Here is a 19,823-nt window from a genome sequence, read left to right on the forward strand (position 1 = left end):
TAGAAATCAGACTTGCTTTAATAATCAAATATATTTGGAGAGACCGTATGAAAAGACAAACATTTGAGTTTTTTTTTTGTAAAGTGATTCTATTTTAAAAACTTTTAGTTTTTTAATCAAAAGAGGCACTATAACTTTTAATTTCCGTTCAAATGAGCCCTCTCGCGACATTCTAGGACCACTGGGTCAATACGATCACCCCTGGAGAAAAGAAAAAGGCAAATAAACACGCATCCGTGATCTTTCTTCTGGCAAAAGATATAAAATTCCACATTTTTGCAGATAAGAACTTGAAACCTCAACAGTAAGGTTGTCTGATACGCTGAATCTGATGGTGTGATTTTCATTTCACCAAATTTTCTCAGGCTCGTAACTATTGATGGGTAATACTAAACTTGAAACTTATATATTTAAAATCAGCATAAAAATCCAATTCTTTTGATGTGTCTATTGGTATAAAAATTCGTATTTTAGGGTTTTGGTTAGTATTTAGCCGGGTTGCTCTTACTATACAGTTCGTTACCGCGAACTATTTGATAAATACCTATGATTATGACGTCATTCATCAATCTTGACCATGAAAATGCAATTTTTTCATAAAAAAAATTATTTTATACCAAAAATACTTTTTTTAATTACAAAAGGTTTTTAACCCCAGAAAAAAAACATGCCCTCGATGCAGAATATCCTGGTTGCAGCCACTTTTCCTAATTTTCAAGCCAATATATTTCCCTTATTCTTCAAGCCAAGGGACGGCAAGTGTCCTAAATAGGGGTTTCGGACAAGGCAGTTCTTAAAATTGTACTTCTTGTTTTCATCAGACTCTATGTTTAGGAGTTTATGGGTTAATATATTTTTTAGTATTGGACATGATCGTCTCTTACTAGGTTACTAGCTCCCTCTGCAACCCGAATTAAACATAAAAATATTGTAAGCTGTCAGCACGCACTGGATTTATTTCGCCGGAAGAAACATAAAACGCCTACCTGGCTTCTTAAAGCAGTGTTGCAGTAATTAATACCATTGACTTCCAAAAACTTACAGACTTCATTCAGGCCCCATTTGGAAGGGGTTACGTTTCGATAAGCTGAAATGGAAGTTATGTTGCCAGGTATTTGAGGTACGATGAATTCCTTGGAACATGCCTAAAAAAGAGAACTTTATAGGAAATTGGTAGCTACTAGTGAAAGAATAACAAATTGAGGAGATTTTAAACAATTCAATTCAAAACAGTTCACAAAATCTTTATGCTTCTAAAGCAAGCAGACACATAACACAAAATTTTTTTCTGGAGAGGGGGGGGGGGCTAGTAACAAAAACAAAATTCTCTTTGACAACTTCAATAAGAAATTCAATGAGATTCAGAAAACTTTAGAATTTCATGGGGGAATTGGGTGTTGGTAGCTCCCAGACCCCCCCCCTGTATACGTCCTTGAAAGTGAGTGCCCAGAGGCGGCCTCCAGATCAAATCCCCCCAAATAAATAGCTATTGACACGAGTTAGTTACCAGGGTAAAGTTGATTTTCTTTTGCTGTTTTATAATAATCTGTCCCGTTTCCTTCTAAACAGAACTCTGATTCTTACTATAGTATAAATGCTGTTAGTAGTGTTACTATCATACATGTATATTCTAGTATAAACTTTCATCAAAGCAATCAAATAGTGTGCAACTTGTGGTGGGTAGACTGTTTTGCACGTCCTGGAGCAGAATTTGAAAAAGGTACAGTTTCAGACAAGCGCTGTTAGGCAAAACATTATTCTAGGAAAGCCTAGGAACTGTCACATAAAAATGTCAATTAATCTTTATTACAACCCCTCAGTTTGTTATTTTTCTTAGTGAAAAAGAATACAAAAGTTTCTAGAAAATTCAAAATTAATTCTATGACACAATACTTTTTTTCTATTACTTTCGAGCCATATATTTAATTTTAATAATATAGATATTAGCATGATTTTTATTTAAAGCAATAAAATTGAAATAGTGTGATTAAAAAGTAACAGTGAAATATTAAAATAAATATATAAAGTATTATTTGGTCGAAATATTGGTATATTTCAGATATATTTTAAACTAAAATTAGCCATAGAAGAATAATGTGAATTCTGTCCAGATAGAATTAATATTTTGAGGAGAAAATCAACCCACAATTAGTGACGGAACCAAACGTCATAAGCTACTCCCCAATCACCAAGCGTGACACCCCACCACCTCCAATAAGATCTGAGACCAAAGTGGCCATAGAATCCCTGAAGCGAGGCAAAGCTCCAGGACCAGACAGTGTCACTGCAGAACTAATAAACATCGACTACGAAGATGTTGTTGACCTACACCATAGCATTATAACAGCCACTTGGTCAATTGAATATGTCCCACGATAGTGCTGTTAAGGCCACAATAGTCCTAATCCACAAAAAGGCTCGAAGAAAGAGTGTGAAAACTACCGGCCTATCAGCTTGACAAGCCAACAAACCAGAATCCTGACTAAGGTCCTCCTCTGTAGAATAAAACCAATCACCGCCTATGTTATCGATGAGTATCAAGCTGGGTTTCGATCAGAACGATCTACTATTAACCAAATCTTCACTGTGCACTAACTGATGAAACGTTATATTGAGTTTAAAAGATACTTCTATCAACTATTCATTGGTTTTCGACAGGCTTTTGACCCCATATGGAGGAAAGGTCTTTGGCATATTCTAAAACACTACGGTGCCCCAGACGAAATCGTCAAAATCTTTAAGGACATGTAAAACAAGTTCAAAAGCCAAATTCTGGCTACCGATGGGCTTTCTGATGAATTCTCGACAAATTCCGGAAACCTCCAGGGATGCATCCTATCCCTGTATTTATTCAACCTATTCCTGCATGCCATCCTCTACCTGCCACCCACTGGGTATGGAGTGAAAATAGGTGGAATCCCACTTGACAAACTAGCGTAGGCTGATAATATCGACCAGCTAGCTACGACTCCCCAAGAGCTCCAAAGACAGGCAGACAGCATCTCTCAAGCAGCGAAGTCGCATGGGATGTAGATTAATGCAAATAAAACTAAAGTCATGGTCACATCATGCCTGGACCAAGACCCCCCCCCCCCCCTATAATAACTGATGGTGAGCAAGTTGAAACTGTAGATCGATTTCTTCATCTTAGCAGTCAACTAGCGGCTGATAATTGCCACACTGCCGACATTAAACGCCGTCTAATCCTTACCAGCTCTAGTTTCAGAAGACTCTCAAAGTTATGGAAGTCCAGCCACCTTTCGAACCATTTGAAAACCAATCTTTTTAATAGCCTGATCATACCCATTGCTCTTTACGGGTGGACAATAAAAGCCAAAAACGAGGAGGCCCTTCCTTCATTCGAAATGAGATTCCTCCGCCGGGTAGCAAAGAACAAATACAATGATCGTGTCACAAATGAAGAAGTTCGCAGAAGACTAAAATCCCCAGACATAATCCTAAACAAAGTTAGAACAGTACAACTACCCTGGTTTGGGCACTTCAAGAGAATGGACCCTATTTAGCTCGAAGGGACTGTTGAAGGGGATCGACCACGGGGAAGACCTCGTAAAAGGTTGATTGACAACTTTGATCGGCAACATATTACCCAACTATTCAAAACCGCACCTGACCGAACAGCGTATCGAGCACCGGTCCATGTAATTTCGAAAGGAGCAGCCCAAAAAGTCCCATGAGGATGGATGGGACTTGAGTAAGTAAGTAATGTAATGTACAACGTCAACTGCTACAACTAAAACATAGATTGTGTCATTATTATTTATATTAAATTTTGATTTTTTTACCTTAAAATATAAAGTACTACAACTAAGTAAAATGTAAATCTAAATGTAACAAAAATCAAATGCACTAAATATAAAATAGGCAATAAAATATATACTATAATAAATATGCATACATAATGTAAATTGTTACTACAAAAAAATGAACAAAGTCATTATTAGTTCTAGTGTCCTAATTAAGCATAATAAGATGTATGTTTCACATACAGTTTTTCCATGACATTCTGCCACAGAAAGACTAGGGAATAAATCATAAAGATTCAACTACAGATACGGATATAAAACAGAAACAGGAATATTCATAAATTGAAAAGCTATATGTTTTTTAGAAATGACAAAAATTACAAACCAAACAAATATCTGAGACAGGCTACGAAAACCGTAAGTGTAATAACTCGACCTTAACACCTCTTTTGTTAATAACACTGAGTTCTTACTTAGATATTTATAAATATAAGCGATTTTACAAAATTACAATAAAGAACTTCCAGAACTCAAAGAACTTCAATCTTTCAACTAGAAAATTATTTTATAGCAAGGCAAGATTCTGCTCTCTCAACAAAGCTATCAAGCTTCTCCATTTCTATTTATCTCTCCACACAAATAATCAATGTTATTTTTTCCAAAAAGTTTGTTGTTTCCTGCGAGACAGATTCGCAAAATCTTTGTCATTTCAACATCATATTAGATAGCATATCAGGGCTTTTTTTTAACCAGCTTCCAGAAGTTGGAGTCCCTGTTAATGGAGTCCGTGTTATGACGCTATGATAAAAAGTTTGAGACAAATATTTCAAAAAGGGACTCAAAATAAAGTTCAGTCATTAAAACCAAATTATACTCAATTTAAACTTTAATAAACACACTTAATTACAACCTTCCAAAAATACACCCAGCTCCTCCCACCCACACCCCATCCATGAATCATCAGTTTTTCGCAGCTGTGGGATGATTTATAGCTTCATTTGAGTTATTATATCTTAAGATCGTGTAACTCATGGATATGAAAGTTCTCCAGTATGGTTATGATGTGTGGGTGCTTCAAATATGCCACATGCTTTCCAGATGAATTGCCTAAGGACGGTATTAAATACTTGTGCAGCTTATCAAATAATAAGCTAAACAAAAATGTGGGTCAAAACCAGGAGTCTGTGGCTATAATGGGAGAAAATTTATTATGGTGCAGCCAAATTTTCTGGATAGGGGTAATATGCAGTAACAAACGGTGCTTTTGAAAATTCAGCTGAAACCAAAGAAAAAAGAGGCGTTCTCAAATTCGGTGGAAAGAGGTCATAAGAAAAACTTTAAAGTGGTTGGAAATTTCGTTGGAGGGAGTAAAGAGTAATCATTTGATAGAAGTAGGGTGGAGATGAACCGTCCGCAGCTGTACTGGTCTCAGGTGAGTAGTAGCAGTAGCATAGTAATTTAGTTAGGTTTAAAAACCTTCAATAATGAAACTACACAAGTGACAAAAAAGAACGGAATTTGAATGATTACGCTCAACTGCGGTTGCAAATGTGACGTTATGTTCTAAATTATTTGAATATGAAAAAATTCGTATTTTAATTAATCAAACATTAATTTCAACTATATTTTAACCTAATACTGAGACAGGCTAGACTCTTTTTCCCTCTTTCAAACTCTCTGCGCTAATAATTGTTGATAATGTATTAAAGTTATGAAAGAAGCATTAGAGCCCGTTCAGACGCATGGGGAAACGCTAAAAAAAAAAACGATCGGTACCATGGGAAAATCAATCGTTTTCCCCATGGTACCGATTGGTTTTGGGGCAAGGATTTTTTTTTCGCTTCTCTATGGTACTGATCGGTCTTTCGTGTGTCATCGAGCAAAAATCAGCAAACATTTATGAAAGTGGAAAGCATGGCAATTGTTAAGCACGCCAAAGTTCGAGTATCTGGTGGTTCTTGTTCAAAACCACAAGTTTTTTTGGTCAGATCTGAATCCGATGACATGTTATTAAACATATCGCCAAACTTTTGGCCACAGAAAACGAGCATCATGACATGTTATCTCTGCTTTTCGGAAAAATCTTTCACCTATCGTTTGAACACTTTTCCTCTCTTAACTATCAGTTTCCCTATGTATCTCAACGGGCTATTAAAGTAAAATCCCTTATTTTTCTTACAGTTGAAAAAATGGAAAAAAAGACTGCAATATAGCAAATGTTTTTTTACCTCTTCAATAGTCACAGTTCCATTGTACTTTTCAGTCACTGAAGGATAATTCTGTTTAATAGTGGCCACTTCCCTTTCGTTCCCCTCAAAATCGTCTTCTTTACTCTCAATCCTATTTTCAACCTTCTTAAACGGATTGTAAGCTTCCTCCTTTTCTTCATCAACAAGAATAATTGGCTTGAGATCTATTTGTAATTTTTTTCCAGTCGATGAATTTGTTTCTTCTATCAAGTCTAATTTTTGGAGACTTTTTGGCAACTCAGAAGAGTCCTTTTTAGTTGTCTTTATTGTATTCAAATGCATTCCTTTACGGAGCAATTTTTTCCTGACAGGCAGTAACTTTCCATTTTTAATAGACTTTTGGTCCTCTTTATAAACCATAGGAGATATTGAACGCTTTCGGCTTGGTTTTCCAGAGCTGGTGCATTGTTCTGAAAAGTAAGGACCAGTATAAAAATTAGAAAGGAAAGATCGATACTTTGGGTTACAAAAGGTATCCAGAGTTGTTTTATATTTTTTAAATAGTTAAATAATTCCTAACTAATTCAAATAAACATATACGGATTAAAAAAATGAGATTTATATTCAAAAGGAAAAAAATAATTCAATCATATTTGTTCTAAGAGCTCAATACTTCATCAACAATTTTCATCACATTTCACTCTTTCATTTGAGGTCCCCTGTGAATACAATGAGAACTGTGAAAGACACCCTTGGTCTGGCACGTTAGAAGCTAGTGCTTAGATAGGCTATTAACAGAAATATTTTAAGTAAAATTGATTGTGTTATGTGAATAGCTCTAAAGCGGCTTACTTGCCAATCATAGGCATTGAAAATTGGGGTTGAGGATACGAGTAAGGAAATAAGTATTTAGTTTGTTATTTCAAGTTTTTGGCATTATATTACCAGTTTGAGCAATCTGGTTTTACTTACTTATTGCGTTTTTGTAAAAAGCGCTTTGCTTACCTTGTTAATAATGAATAAATACATATAAAATTCCTACCCTATACTATAGTCTTAAAACATTTGCTTGCTACGTTAGGGTTTATTGATCTGAGATGGTTTTCCCGTAATCGGACCCTTCCCGACCAAGGAGCAACCATATCTGGTTTTTCAGGGGTTTTGCCTCCAGGTAGGATTTTTGCTTGGTCATGCCTGCACATGTATCCCTTTTTCAACCCGACTGCCCGGTGAAGAAGTCAGAAGTGGTTTGAAGTTATACCAAGGCATGATATTAATTATGGGGAGAAGCCCAATTCTCATATTTTCCTAAGAATTTTAGGTTTCAAGTGTAAGCCTATAATTACAGCCTATAGCTCTCCACATTGGGAGACAATTCTGTAATCCAGCAAAAATACTGATCTTCAACGCTTGATCCTCTTTTAAATTAAGAATACCCATGGATGCAGGTATTCATTCACTTTTGTAATTCATGTTGAAGTAGCAAGGACGCTTCGTATATTTAATGTATTTAGTAAGTTCACTAAATCAATTCTTTATCACACTTATAAAAAAGGAAGAAAGTTTAAAGTAAAAATTAATGGACCTCTCAAACAGCAAGAGTTAATGTTCAAGACATCCACCAGGTTCACGCTGGGACCTTCTCCATAAAGTTGTACAACATATAAAACAAAAGTGGCGCGCATTTGTGCCATTTCGGCGCTTTTTGAGACAGTTGCGCATTGAATTTTTCAAATCGACACATTTTTTTTTTTGGAAAATCGTTCACTTGGCGCATTTTCACAAGAAAAATGAGGATTTCGGTGCACTTTCACTTTTATGGCGGCGCAACTTTAAACCAGACATCTAATAATACTGTATTAAGGTTCAAGCGGATAGAGGAAAACTAGCTCATTTGTGACCAGAAGGCGCACTAAAGCTTCGTTTGACTCAATGAACTGGCCGATCATACAAAAATTGTTAAAGTACAGGCAAACTAGAGTTTGACCCAAAACAATTTGTAACAGAAATGATTTTTACACCATGTTGTAGAAAAAAGAAAGAAAAAAAAAGCTGAACAACATATCCAGACTTGCACATTCTAGGTCGACGCAAAACTAGTTTTTTTTTTCTTTGCTTTCCGTGTAAATTTTTTCAGTTTTTTCTAAAAAAAAAAATGAACTGTCGGTAAGTGTCCATTTTTCTGTATATGAAGTATCATCATGGGCGTAGGGAGGGGGGCAGGGGGGGGGGGGCAATTCCCCCCCCTAGACCTTTAAATTTACATTAGATATGGCTGAAAAAGCAGATGGTTTGGAAAAAGCAGTTGATAAAACTCCATCACACTATCGACTGCCCCCCTAGACAATATGCTGCCTAATGCTGCCTACGCCCATGAGTATCATCCCGATGTAAAATGAAGATCTGAGCCTGAAAATGAAAGCAAATTTTATGTACAATATACCAGAAAAAAGTTTCATAATCATCAATATGTGATTTTGCCTTCTCATCGCTGTGACCTCTTTTTCACCATACTATCACAAGGCAACTATTCTGATATAAAATGATAGGCTTTGCCAAAAATCAAATTAATCTGATGTAATGTCTACTAGAAAACCCGTTTCATACTCATCAATATGCACTTTTTTATTTTCATTTGAGATGTTTCTTTCAGCATTTATTGTCCACCAATTCGTCGATTATTGGTAAAAACAAATTGCAACAGAAATGATTTTTACACCGTGTTAGAGGAAAAAAAGCTGAACAACATATCCAAAGTTGCACATTTTAGTTCGACGCAAAACTAGTTTTTTTGGCGTGTCATGTCAGTTTTCTCACTTTCCTAACAAAAAAAAGGTATGGTAATTGTTGTTTTTCTTGAACTGAATTATAATTCCAATGTAAAAAGACGAGATGAGTGCGAAAATGGAGTCAAATTTGGTGTACGGTAAATAAAAAAGTTTCATAATCATCAATATGGGAATTTTTTGTTTATCGTTCTTACGATCCCCTTTTTTTACCAAACTATCTTTCACTGGCTAAAGTGCGGATTTTGGTATCTTTTGACTAGGTAACCTAAATCTGATCGTAGCTGGCTCCATCACCTGATGGGTCAGCCTAAATTAAGTGATCACAAGATTCTTATGAAAACATTAAAAATATTGGAAAAGAGAAATCATCTATAAAACTAGTTTTCAGAGGTCGACATTTAAAACTTCTCTTATAATAAACTATTATGAACACACTGACTAGTTCCCACAGCTGATAGAATTTTCGAACCAACTTCATAAACATTTGGAATACAGAATCAAACTCCGACTAGCATTCTCAACTTAATCTTTTAATTCAGATATCTAAGCTTCGACGTTCTCCTCATCGTAACAGCTTTCGATTCTTGGAGAGTTAGAACATGCTGTCCCTTTGCAGGTTTTACACGCTGCATTGCAAGCTAAGCCGTTTTTAAAGCAGCTACATCTCTTTGAGCTACATTCCAGTTGACAGGAGCACTTCACGATTTCCAGAAGCAGACGAGGGGCTGGTAGGACGTCAGTAGTCAATGGATACAAGAAGTCATCTTTATTTTTTCAACCCCATTGTTCGGCTTTAAGTTCAGAATCAGTATCTCAACTTCATACCTGAACTTGGTAGAAAACACTATAACTGTGGAATTTAGCCGCATAAGAAGTTGGTGGTAACTGTTCTGGGTGAACGAACGTGCTAGTAGTAGTCACCTTCTTTTTAAAAACTTCCCTGCGGAGTTCATTCCGATTTCTCCCTTTTGATCAGCCATATATCATGAGCAGAGCGTCTTCTCCAGCAACCCTTACTTCCTCCTTCGAAGCTGACTTCAGCATGAAAACTGCAAGCTGATGTACGAAAATCGGCATATGTCATTAGCTTCTTCAGAGCAAGATCTTTTCCCTCACTGTGGTTCTGTGAATTGGAGCCATGGTTTAAGATAGCGCGTGGATACAGAATCATCTTAGAAGTCTTTTGGTTCAAGTCCATTTTCAATTTATTAAAACCCCATAGTTGGAGAGTATTGTTTGACTTTGGATCAGATACGAAGAATAGCTTCCTGCTTAACAGGTCACCATGTTAACACAATAGAGCTAGAAGGTCCATATCATCTCCATTGACGACAATATCAACAGCAATACCGGGAAGAATCTACAGCAGCTTGCACAGTTAAGGCATCTGCATCTCCTGGTGCTTGGACAACGACAAAGCCCTTTGATCAGATATAAAGAGCCAACATGCAAATAAATCTGGCTTTTTTTTTCTTACAGAGCAAGGAATCATCCTTTTTTACCTTCAGCTGCATATCTGCGGTGAAGAATATCTCATGGCCGATTATACGACTTCTCTTCGACTTGGCCATATTCTTTACGGTAGCTCCGCCATCGTAGCCGTCAAACACAATAGTGGCAGATGGATTCTTCTGGGTCACGTGAGTAGCATAATGGTCAAGTATTTCGGAGCATCGTTCATTTTTGGCCCATGGAATTCTGTGCAGAAGAGCTCCACCGTCGATGATATATCGAGTGCCTTTGGGAAGGGTAGTAGAGCGCTCCTCAAGATTGCAAACCTGTGCTATAGCCTTGGAAAACTGTGGGTTAGTCGGAAGCAGAAAAAAACACAATCTGCCACAATCCGATATCAGTTAATAATTCGGTCTATGTTTACAGTAGTTAGGATTCGCGTAATTGGTGATGTTTGCTAATGCGTCAAATTATCGAAAAAGGAGAGTGAAGTCCAATCTTTTGCAGCCCTCGCGCAGAATCCGCTTTTCCATAATTTCAACTTCCTGTTGCTTTTTGTGAAATACAATATGAGCGACCAGCTTGCACAATACGATAAAGAGGGCCCTTAGTCCTACCTATCTATTAGAATCTTATTTGACAAACGTATATACTGCTAGATTATTGGTACCACCTTGTAATCGAAGGGCGCCATGGGCTAAGCATTCTTTATCCAAGATACCGATGATGATCTGGGTTTCCTTATAGTCTGTTAGCTGGTTCAGTTTAGACGCTTCCTTATGTTATACAATAGTAGCATAACACAAAAACAACAAGCCCTTCAACAGAAAACCTAGCGCAAAAAAAACTGGTCGAAACAGAACCCATAAATACCTTTGAACCTCTGTCATACCACTTCCATCGGTAAGGCCACCAGCCGTTTTGAGACAACGCACGAGCTCCTGCTCAATGACAAGATCCGTGGAGATCCCAGCCCAGAATCTACCAGAACGTCTGATCACATGCATCCCATTCTGGAAGGCTCGATAAACGGCAGGATGGGTTTCTTGGAGCTTGACCATTCGCTGGATAGAACGCTGGCAGGATTTTGTGTAATTGTTGTGCCCAGATGCCACCAGATAAGGTAGCATGTCAGAGGTGGATTTTAAGTGGAGATCCCATGACCCAGATCGTTCGGCTCTTAAGAAGTTTCGCAGTACGGATACCATATCGGAGTATTACAAGTTTGGACGAGCCTAACGTTAAAGGTCATCTGTTAGCACAAGATGCTTTTCAAGGCGCGATTATCTTCTCAGTAGATGTTTCTGTGAAAAGATAAAAGATAAAACAGTTCTTTAATATAAATTTCCAAGAATTTTACTACGTACGGTTAGATACATTAGTTTACCAGTTCAGACTGTAGATCTTTGTTTGAAATGATGACATTAACAAAACTGACCTCTTACTTTTGAAAATTAATTCAATGGTAAAAGAGAACACTAACAGTGAAAACTTTTTGGCCTGTTAGGTGGGAGATACATTGAATAAATTTTTAGTATTTATAGATGGCAAGATTTCAATCACAAGTTATCAAACGTGAATTAATAAATGATTACCCGGGCGAATTTCCAATTATGATATTTTACCTTACGGCTTTATCCAGGAAGTCACTTGGACAAACCGTGAGGCGAAACGCTGATATTATTTATTGCATACGAAGGTCATGAAAATGGTGTAGTTGCCTTCTGTGCGTTAACTGGTTTTCTAAACGAGCCAACCATAATTCATTAGCCCACTTATTTTTTTATTTTATTTTTTTTACCAACAATGGACGCATTGGTTTGCAATAAGTGCTGAAAGAAACATGTCAAATGAAAATAAAAAATATGCATATTGATGAATATGAAAAGGGTTTTCTAGTAGACATTACATAGAGTTAATTTGATTTTCAGGCTCAGCTCATCATTTTATGTCAGAATAGTTGCCTTCTGATAGTAAGGTGAAAAAGAGGTCACAACGATGAGAAGGGTAAAATCACATATTGATGATTATGAAACTTTTTTCTGGTACATTGTACATCAAAATTGCTTTCATTTTCGGTCTCAGCTCTTAATTTAACATCAGGACGGTACTTCAAAAACGAGCTTATACCAATGTTTCAATTTTCTTTAGAAAAACTGAAAAAAATTGACAAGAAAAGCAAAGAAAAGCAGAAAAAAACTAGTTTTACGTCGATCTAGAATGTGCAACTTTAGGAATGTCGTTGGGCTTTTTTTTTCTTTACAGTATGGCATAAATATAAGTTTTGCCACAATTTCTTTCGGGTCGACACATATCTTTGGCTAGTTTGCCTGTACTATTATGCCTTTTTCGACATTGTGGTTGATTTCCACTTGTATATCCACACTCAAACCAGGTTTATTCTTTGAAAGGAAAGTTTCTCCCTTAGAGTGATCCACCGGTTAAGAGCCTAAATTTTGAAACAAATACAGATTTATCTCTAAAAAAAAATAATATTCTTTGCAAATTCCAAAAAAAGGAAAAGGTAAAACGCCTCACAGTCATGCTGTTTGCATTCACATTTTTTTTGAAGTGAAGTGCCAAAATTATATTTTTTAATTCGTTTTTATTCGCACAAAGGAAAATTAACATAAAACAAACAAATAACAGAATTATTATACTTTTACTATTTCATCATATTTATAATAATTATACCTTTTTATCTTGAAGTCATAACAAACTTCAAACTAAACAGCGTTGAACTTAAAATCAATTAAATTAGCTAGTATAGTGAATAATGTTTTAAGATGACAAATAATTCTAATCTAGTCTCGATCTAGCCAAAAAATGACTAAAATCTAGCCTTGACTTCTTATTTCAAATCTAGTCTCAAATTAAAGCATAAAAATTTAACTGAATCTGAATTAATATCAACTCCCAGCCAAATATATCTCACTACTTTCAATAAAATAACAGATGATGTAGACTTTGTATAGCGTAATTACAAAAAAAAATCCAACTAAATTTCAGTATTGACAATAAATGTATTCTATGATGTACGAGACTGACACAAAACTGTGCTTCAACTTCCCAAAAATGCAAATTTTTACAGTTCATGCCAAATCGATAGAATTATAATACCTAAAGACTTCTTCCACAGAGCTAGAATTGTCGAACCAAAACAGAAATTCCAGAATTCCCAATCTGAAAACTATCATAAAAAGTTTATCCTCCTAAAAGGGCAATTTACCCCACAATCTCTTTTCATTTGTAAAAAGTAGAAAGAACTTATACATAAAAAAAACTACCTTGTAATGGCGGCCCTGTTAGTGGGTATCCAATCATCTCACAATACCCCAAGGGGTAAATATCCGGTGACTGACAATCTGTCCAATGGTCATAAGCTTCTCCCCAACCATCAAAGCGGATCCTTAATAACCGACCAATCACATTCACTACAGTAGCCACGCAAATCAAATACGGGTTCATAAGGTCCACTGCTTCCAATTTCATTCCTATGACAAAATCATGAGGATATTCGTCCTAAAATAAAAACAAGTATTCAAGTACTAAAATTAAGAATAATAAAGTAAAAAAAAATATGTTTTCAAAATAAACTAAAAGCTATTCGGCCTGCATCTTTAGGCGATCTTTCTTTTTCTTAACAAGAATCATAGCGCCTTAAATAACGATGATGTATAGACAGTTTTGATAGTTTTCATTTCATTTTAGCGTCATAGAACCTTCCAAGTTAAGCCGTCTATGAACGTTCTTGCCCAAGGGACAAATTTCCTGATAGAGACAATCCGTTAGAGTGTGGTTAAGATAAGTTGATCAAGTTGCCCCGACTTATATACATTAACCACCGATGGTTTCTTTAAAAGAAGGGTAAAGCAAACAAGATATTGACATAGTCGAACAAAGCTGTCACATCAAAATATTCGAATTTGACAATTAAACTCAACTTAGAAAAAAAAATCTAGAGAACCGGCTTGTTCTAGTTTTAAGCTTTAGTCTTTTGCGGACTGATACTAGCCGGCTATCTATCAACCAAGCCTCACTCCTCCCAGGCTAGGCTTGAAAAAAAAAAAATATTGATAGCATAACTGTTTTTTTTTCGAATTTTTAGATTTGAGTATGAGTTCACGGACCATTAATTGAGATAAATAGTGACCGAGGTCTCTTTATTATCCCATGCTGGGCTTACTTATGATTATAATAATACGAAGGCAAGGCAGAAAATATATAATCCCATGCTGTGCTTACTAATGATTATAATAATGCGAAGGCAAGGCAGAAAATGAAAATTTTAAGCAGATTTTGACTAAAAAATACACATTACATTTTCTCGACAAGATAAGGTTGATGTTAATTCTATAACAGCAATCAAGATTTTCAATAGTACCAAATTAAAATGCAGGTCAAAGAGAACGAACATATACAAAGCCAGTTTCTTTTTCTTCTTCTTTCTCGTATATTTGAGATTTTAATAAATGATACAAGGGTGGGGTGATTAAATTCAGCCTAGCAGAAAAGAAACAGAGACAATGACAGAAAACTATTCACTATAGGTAAATTAATAAACGCGTAAAATTTTGAAAATTTATTCACAAACTTATTCCCTTGTACTTGGTGTGCCCAAGAGCTTAGACTCCTTTTTGTGAATGTTTTCAGGAAAATATAATTTAATCACTTAATCTCCCTCTTTAGACATTGATTTTCCCTATCCATAGTCTCGACTTCAGTTTGGTCTGAGGCATATTATTATAGACCCACCTTCCAACCACAAAAACGAAGAACCTTAAAGAATATGTTAGGATGAGCTCATAGGGAGCGATATATTGCTACTTTAGCATCATGTATCGCAATTTCTGATGAGGAGCTAGGAAACACAGCAAAGCAACCCTTTTCCAATACTTTACTCATATCCTAGAGCCCCACCCCTAATCTATCAAATGTAGCAAAATGTCAAAAATATAAATACCAAAGCTTAACATGTTGGTAATTTCAATTGGCATTCTAATACTGTCATTGGGTCGACTCTGGCTAAACTTACAGTCACGCCACTGTTCCTCCTTCCAAACCAAATAACCAACGACATCTGGACTCGAACCCGTGCCCTCAAGGACAAAGGATTTCAAGTCTGGTGTCCTAATGTGACTTTTATCACCTTTTTTTATTTTTAACTTTGAAAGATTCATGTAATGGCTAAACTAATTCACTTAAAAACTGTGGATAATTAAAAAATGTCTATATATATATATATATATATATATATATATATATATATATTAAATAAAACAAACGAGTTTTTTTTAAACTGAAAGTAAGGAGCGACATTAAAACTTAAAACGAAAAGGAATTATTCCGTATATGAAAGGGACTCCGCCCCTTTCATATACGGAATAGCGAGGCGTTCCCTCCTCAACGCCCCGCTCTTTACGCTAAAGTTTTTTATTGTTTAAAAAAGTAGAGATGCGAGAAAGAGTCAAACTTTAGCATATAGAGTTTGGCGTTCAGGAGGGAACAGCCCCTTTCATATACGGAATAATTTCTGTTCGTCTTAAGTTTTAGTGTGTCTCCTTATTTTTATTAAAAAAAAACATATTTTTTTAATTTAAATTCTGAACGTTTTTGATTAATGCAGGTTTTGAAGATTGCTCACCGTATATGAAATTTACATATTAATTTTACCTGTTTTAAAGTAATAATAACCTTATCGTAACCAAGTTTGATTTTTGTTCAAGTTATTTAAGAATGACTCCTAAATAACAAAGGCTGTTTTATTTAGAATAATAACATCTTTAAAAAGTTAAAAAAAAGCCTTAGCGTAAGAGCAAGCTATTGAGGAAGGCAACCCCCCTCATATAGATAATATTTTCTGTTCGTTTTAAGTTTTAATGTTGCTCCTTACTTTTAGTTGAAAAAAACTTTTTTTTTCTTATTTAATTTCTGATCGTCTTTTAAATAATAATGGTAAATCCGGCACCACCTTCATGGAAAATCTCCTTTCCCCATGAGAAATTCCTCCATGGAAAGATCCTCCCACGTAACCTTCTCTCCCGACCCCCTCCCCATCCAAAAAATCCACCATGAAAACGTCTTTATATTTCCCAATAATCAATACTATATGTAAACAGTGGGCAAAGTTCAAAACTTGCAGCCCTTCCCTCGGGGACTTCGGGGATTACGTCATCCTCGAAGACAGTTATTACGTTTTTGGACTATGCTGAACAAACTGCATATCTCAAAATTTCGAACGGGTGACTTTGGGGAAAAATGAGCGTGGGAGGGGGCCTAGTTACCAAAAAGAGGAGGCAGATTATAAGGAAAAATATAAGAATCATACGAAAATCACAAGAATTTTGGAATCTGGGGAAGCTTAGACGGCCCAGAGCCCTCCATTCCCCTGGAAACGCATCTGATACACAAAATTAAAAGAAAAAAAAATTATGAACGTACACGTTGAATCATGTCTTTCGTCACCGGTTTAGAATGAGTATTCTTCAAATAATTCGTCCATCTAAAATTTCCTTTCTTGTAGCCATAAGGTGGATTGATTGTTATCCCATTCTCTTCACAGAATCCAACATAAAAGAGATTCAAGTTGGTTATATGAAAGCAGAACCTATTGGTAGGTTTATCATCCTCATAAGAATCAACACGTAACACTATATAGCCGTCCTTCAAAACCTGAAAAGGAAGAAAATGCTTATATGTAACATACCAAGATGTAATATACACTATCCTATAATTGCACAAAAATCAATAACCAAGCGACTATATTGTAGCCACACTTTTCAATAGTAGAAATAATCATTACACTTCGTCTAGTGACAAAAAAAAATGAAACTCTTTTAATTGAGAGATGAAAACAATGACAATAACCTTATTATAGAATGGTTAACTGTGACTCTTTTGTGTCACAATAACTGTGACACTTTTGTGTCACAATAACTGTGATAATAACTGTGGCACTTTTGCAACGAGCGTAAAAAGCTTTTAGAAACACGAAACAACGAAAAAAGACACTTTCTGCAATGGTAAAAAAAAAATTTATCAAGAGGTAAAAAACAAAACAAAAATAAAACATGTTACTTACGTTTAAGGCGTGTTCATCAAGCTCAGCTGGCTTAAGGCGTGTTTTTTAAGCCAAGCTAGCTTAAGGCATATTTATTAAGCTAAGCTCGCTTAAGGCGTGTTTATTTGGCTAAGCTCGCTTAAGGAGTGTTTATAAGTTTGAAAGGCTTAAAGAAACTATTTAGACATTCATAGTGTGATATGTTGCATCAAAAAGCTGTGAAAAGACTTCATTTGATCCTACATAAAAACTAGTTGATTACTATAATTTTAATTTTTTTTTTCTCTTGCCATATTTTGAGATAAACGATTACACATTTTCTCTTTTTAGGCACTAAATCTCTGCACTAAAGGAAGACAATACAAAAGGTCCACAAACTTAATAAAATTCGGAAGTTACTGCGTGGCACTGCCGTCATCTGTGTTTTATCATAATTCGACAATTTTTTTTATATCTGTGTGTGGTAGCGGGAAAGAAGCTAGAAATAAAATAAGCAAGGGGCTTGGGGGTCCGGACCCAATAAACTCAAAATTTTCCCAAATTTCTGGGCGCTTTGAATACTCATTATCAAATAAAAACCGTGTTTTCCACTTCACCCTCCCCCTACCCCCAAACAAAAAACTAAAAATTTTTCGTATTTGCTTGCCTAATATAAAAACACATAACTATTAAATTGGACGACAAGAACGTACAATAATGCATAGACATTAGACCCAGAAGGCGAGCTTGTGAAGACAAAAAAGAGATAAAGCCGACACAAGGAAATAAAAATGACCGGCAATTAAGGAACAACGTGTCAATACAAAAACACGCACCAACAATATGGAAAAAGAAAACAAGCAAAAAAGAAACATTAAAGTATACATATGTTTATCTTATAACTGTTTATCAATTTTTGTCTTACATTTATTTTGCGTTTATTATATTTATTTACGCTTTTTTAATGTAAGGTATTTAACTATCTTGATAAAAATTCATGTTTTTTCATACCCTTTTATGCTCTCATACCCTTTCACATCATTTTCTTTTATACCTGGCAGATAGTAGCAGCACAAATCTCTTTTAAATTTAGGGGATCGATGACTTCTAATTTCATCCCTTCTTTAAAGCTATCTTGCTTGGGGTGAAAAGGATGAGTTTCAAACAAATCAAACGGAGCATCGTCTTCAAGTTTGACTTTTTCATCACAGCGTTCATGATAAGTTCCTTTCGCTATTAAGGCGTGGTTAACTGATTTGGCCCATCCTACTGGATGCAACCACTGTGACTCGTCAGAGCACCAAAAATCTGAAAATAGAAAAAAATTATTGACATTAAAGATATTTAACTTATGCCAGAACTAAAAGTTAAATAAACTTTCCACTGAAAGTAGTCCTAAAAAGTATTTTTTTTTTCTTTGCTCACTAATATTGGCAGATCAACTGCAGAATTAATTTCACAGAGTTTTTATTCTGATAAAAATTTCTGCAAATTTGTTGACTTTATTAAATATTCTACATATTTTATTTTTGTTTACTAAATCAAATCTTTCTCCATTGGCCTATCTGTCTAATTAATTTGAAAAAAAAAGTTTTTGCACGACAGAAGTTTTTCAAAGAAAAGTAAAGAGCAATATTAAACCTAAGACGAGGGGATTTAAAGTCAAATAGTAACTCAAGAATAAAACAAACACAAATTACTATTAATCAATAATTGAAACCCAAAACACATGGAAATTACAATGAATGATCAAGTAAAACTTAAAACGAAGAGAAACTGTTAATCAACCGTCCCCCCTTGAAATACCCTAAAATTTCAACTTCATTCCCTCAGGGTTTTCTGAGATATCGTAATATGTCTTTTGACAACCTGGAATACATACGGTGTCTTTTGATTTAGTTCAACTCCCCCCTCTCAATATGCCCTGGAAGTCTTAACTTAATACCCTTAGCCATGCCTAATATATTGTAGATACATTCTTTTGACCATCTGAATGCACATAGTGTCTTTTGATTCAGCTTCAACTCAATATCCTTAGACTTCCGTAAGATATTGTTGATACGCCCTTTTGACAGCCTGGATGCACATAGTTTCTTTGATTTAGTTCAAAATCCCCCCAACGTGTCCTAGAAGTTTCAATTTACGCCATTTTGACAGCCTGCATGCAGGTAGACTTCTTTACATAGTTCAACATCCCTCCCTGAATTCCCTGGAAATTTCACTCTTGTAGCATTAACCTTAGTAGTATGTAAATAATGCCTTTAGATTCTTTCACCCGCCCCCCCCCCTCCACAAACATGCCCTGAAAATTTTAAATTAATACTCTAACCTATTAATGAGATATTGCTGATACGCGTTTTTGACAACTTGCAATCACATAGTGTGTTTGGATTTAGGTCAATATCACCCTCAGTTTTAACACCCTGAAAGTTTTACCTTAATATCCTTGGCCTTAGAAATAGTAGCAGTAGCTACTGTGGAACCACTTTCCACGATAGTTTTTGGGTTGTCTTTAATTTTTTCAGATGACTCATTGATTATGTGTTTCCTAAGTTGAGAAATGGTATCTCTGAACTTTCGCTTAGTGCGG

At 35.5% G+C, this 19,823-nt stretch overlaps 1 protein-coding gene across 2 annotated transcripts in view; it reads right to left on the reverse strand.

Moving 5' to 3' along the window:
* Sfmbt (Scm-related gene containing four mbt domains) overlaps positions 1-19,823 on the reverse strand; it is a 100,089-nt gene that overhangs the window by 52,151 nt on the left and 28,115 nt on the right. The window contains exons 7-11 of one of the 2 annotated variants that reach the window (XM_089108267.1): positions 18,288-18,541; positions 16,636-16,866; positions 13,482-13,716; positions 5,993-6,423; positions 987-1,145 (exon numbers count right to left, since the gene is read on the reverse strand). In XM_089108267.1, coding sequence (XP_088964393.1) covers positions 987-1,145; positions 5,993-6,423; positions 13,482-13,716; positions 16,636-16,866; positions 18,288-18,541 — 1,310 coding nt within the window. The remainder of the gene's footprint in view (positions 1-986; positions 1,146-5,992; positions 6,424-13,481; positions 13,717-16,635; positions 16,867-18,287; positions 18,542-19,823) is intronic. The other variant, XM_089108268.1, reaches the window with a different exon arrangement.

Source organism: Artemia sp. Qi Xiang Cuo, chromosome 2 (assembly GCF_049724085.1).
Source record: "Artemia sp. Qi Xiang Cuo chromosome 2, ASM4972408v1, whole genome shotgun sequence".
In the NCBI taxonomy this organism is placed as follows: domain Eukaryota; kingdom Metazoa; phylum Arthropoda; class Branchiopoda; order Anostraca; family Artemiidae; genus Artemia; species Artemia sp. Qi Xiang Cuo.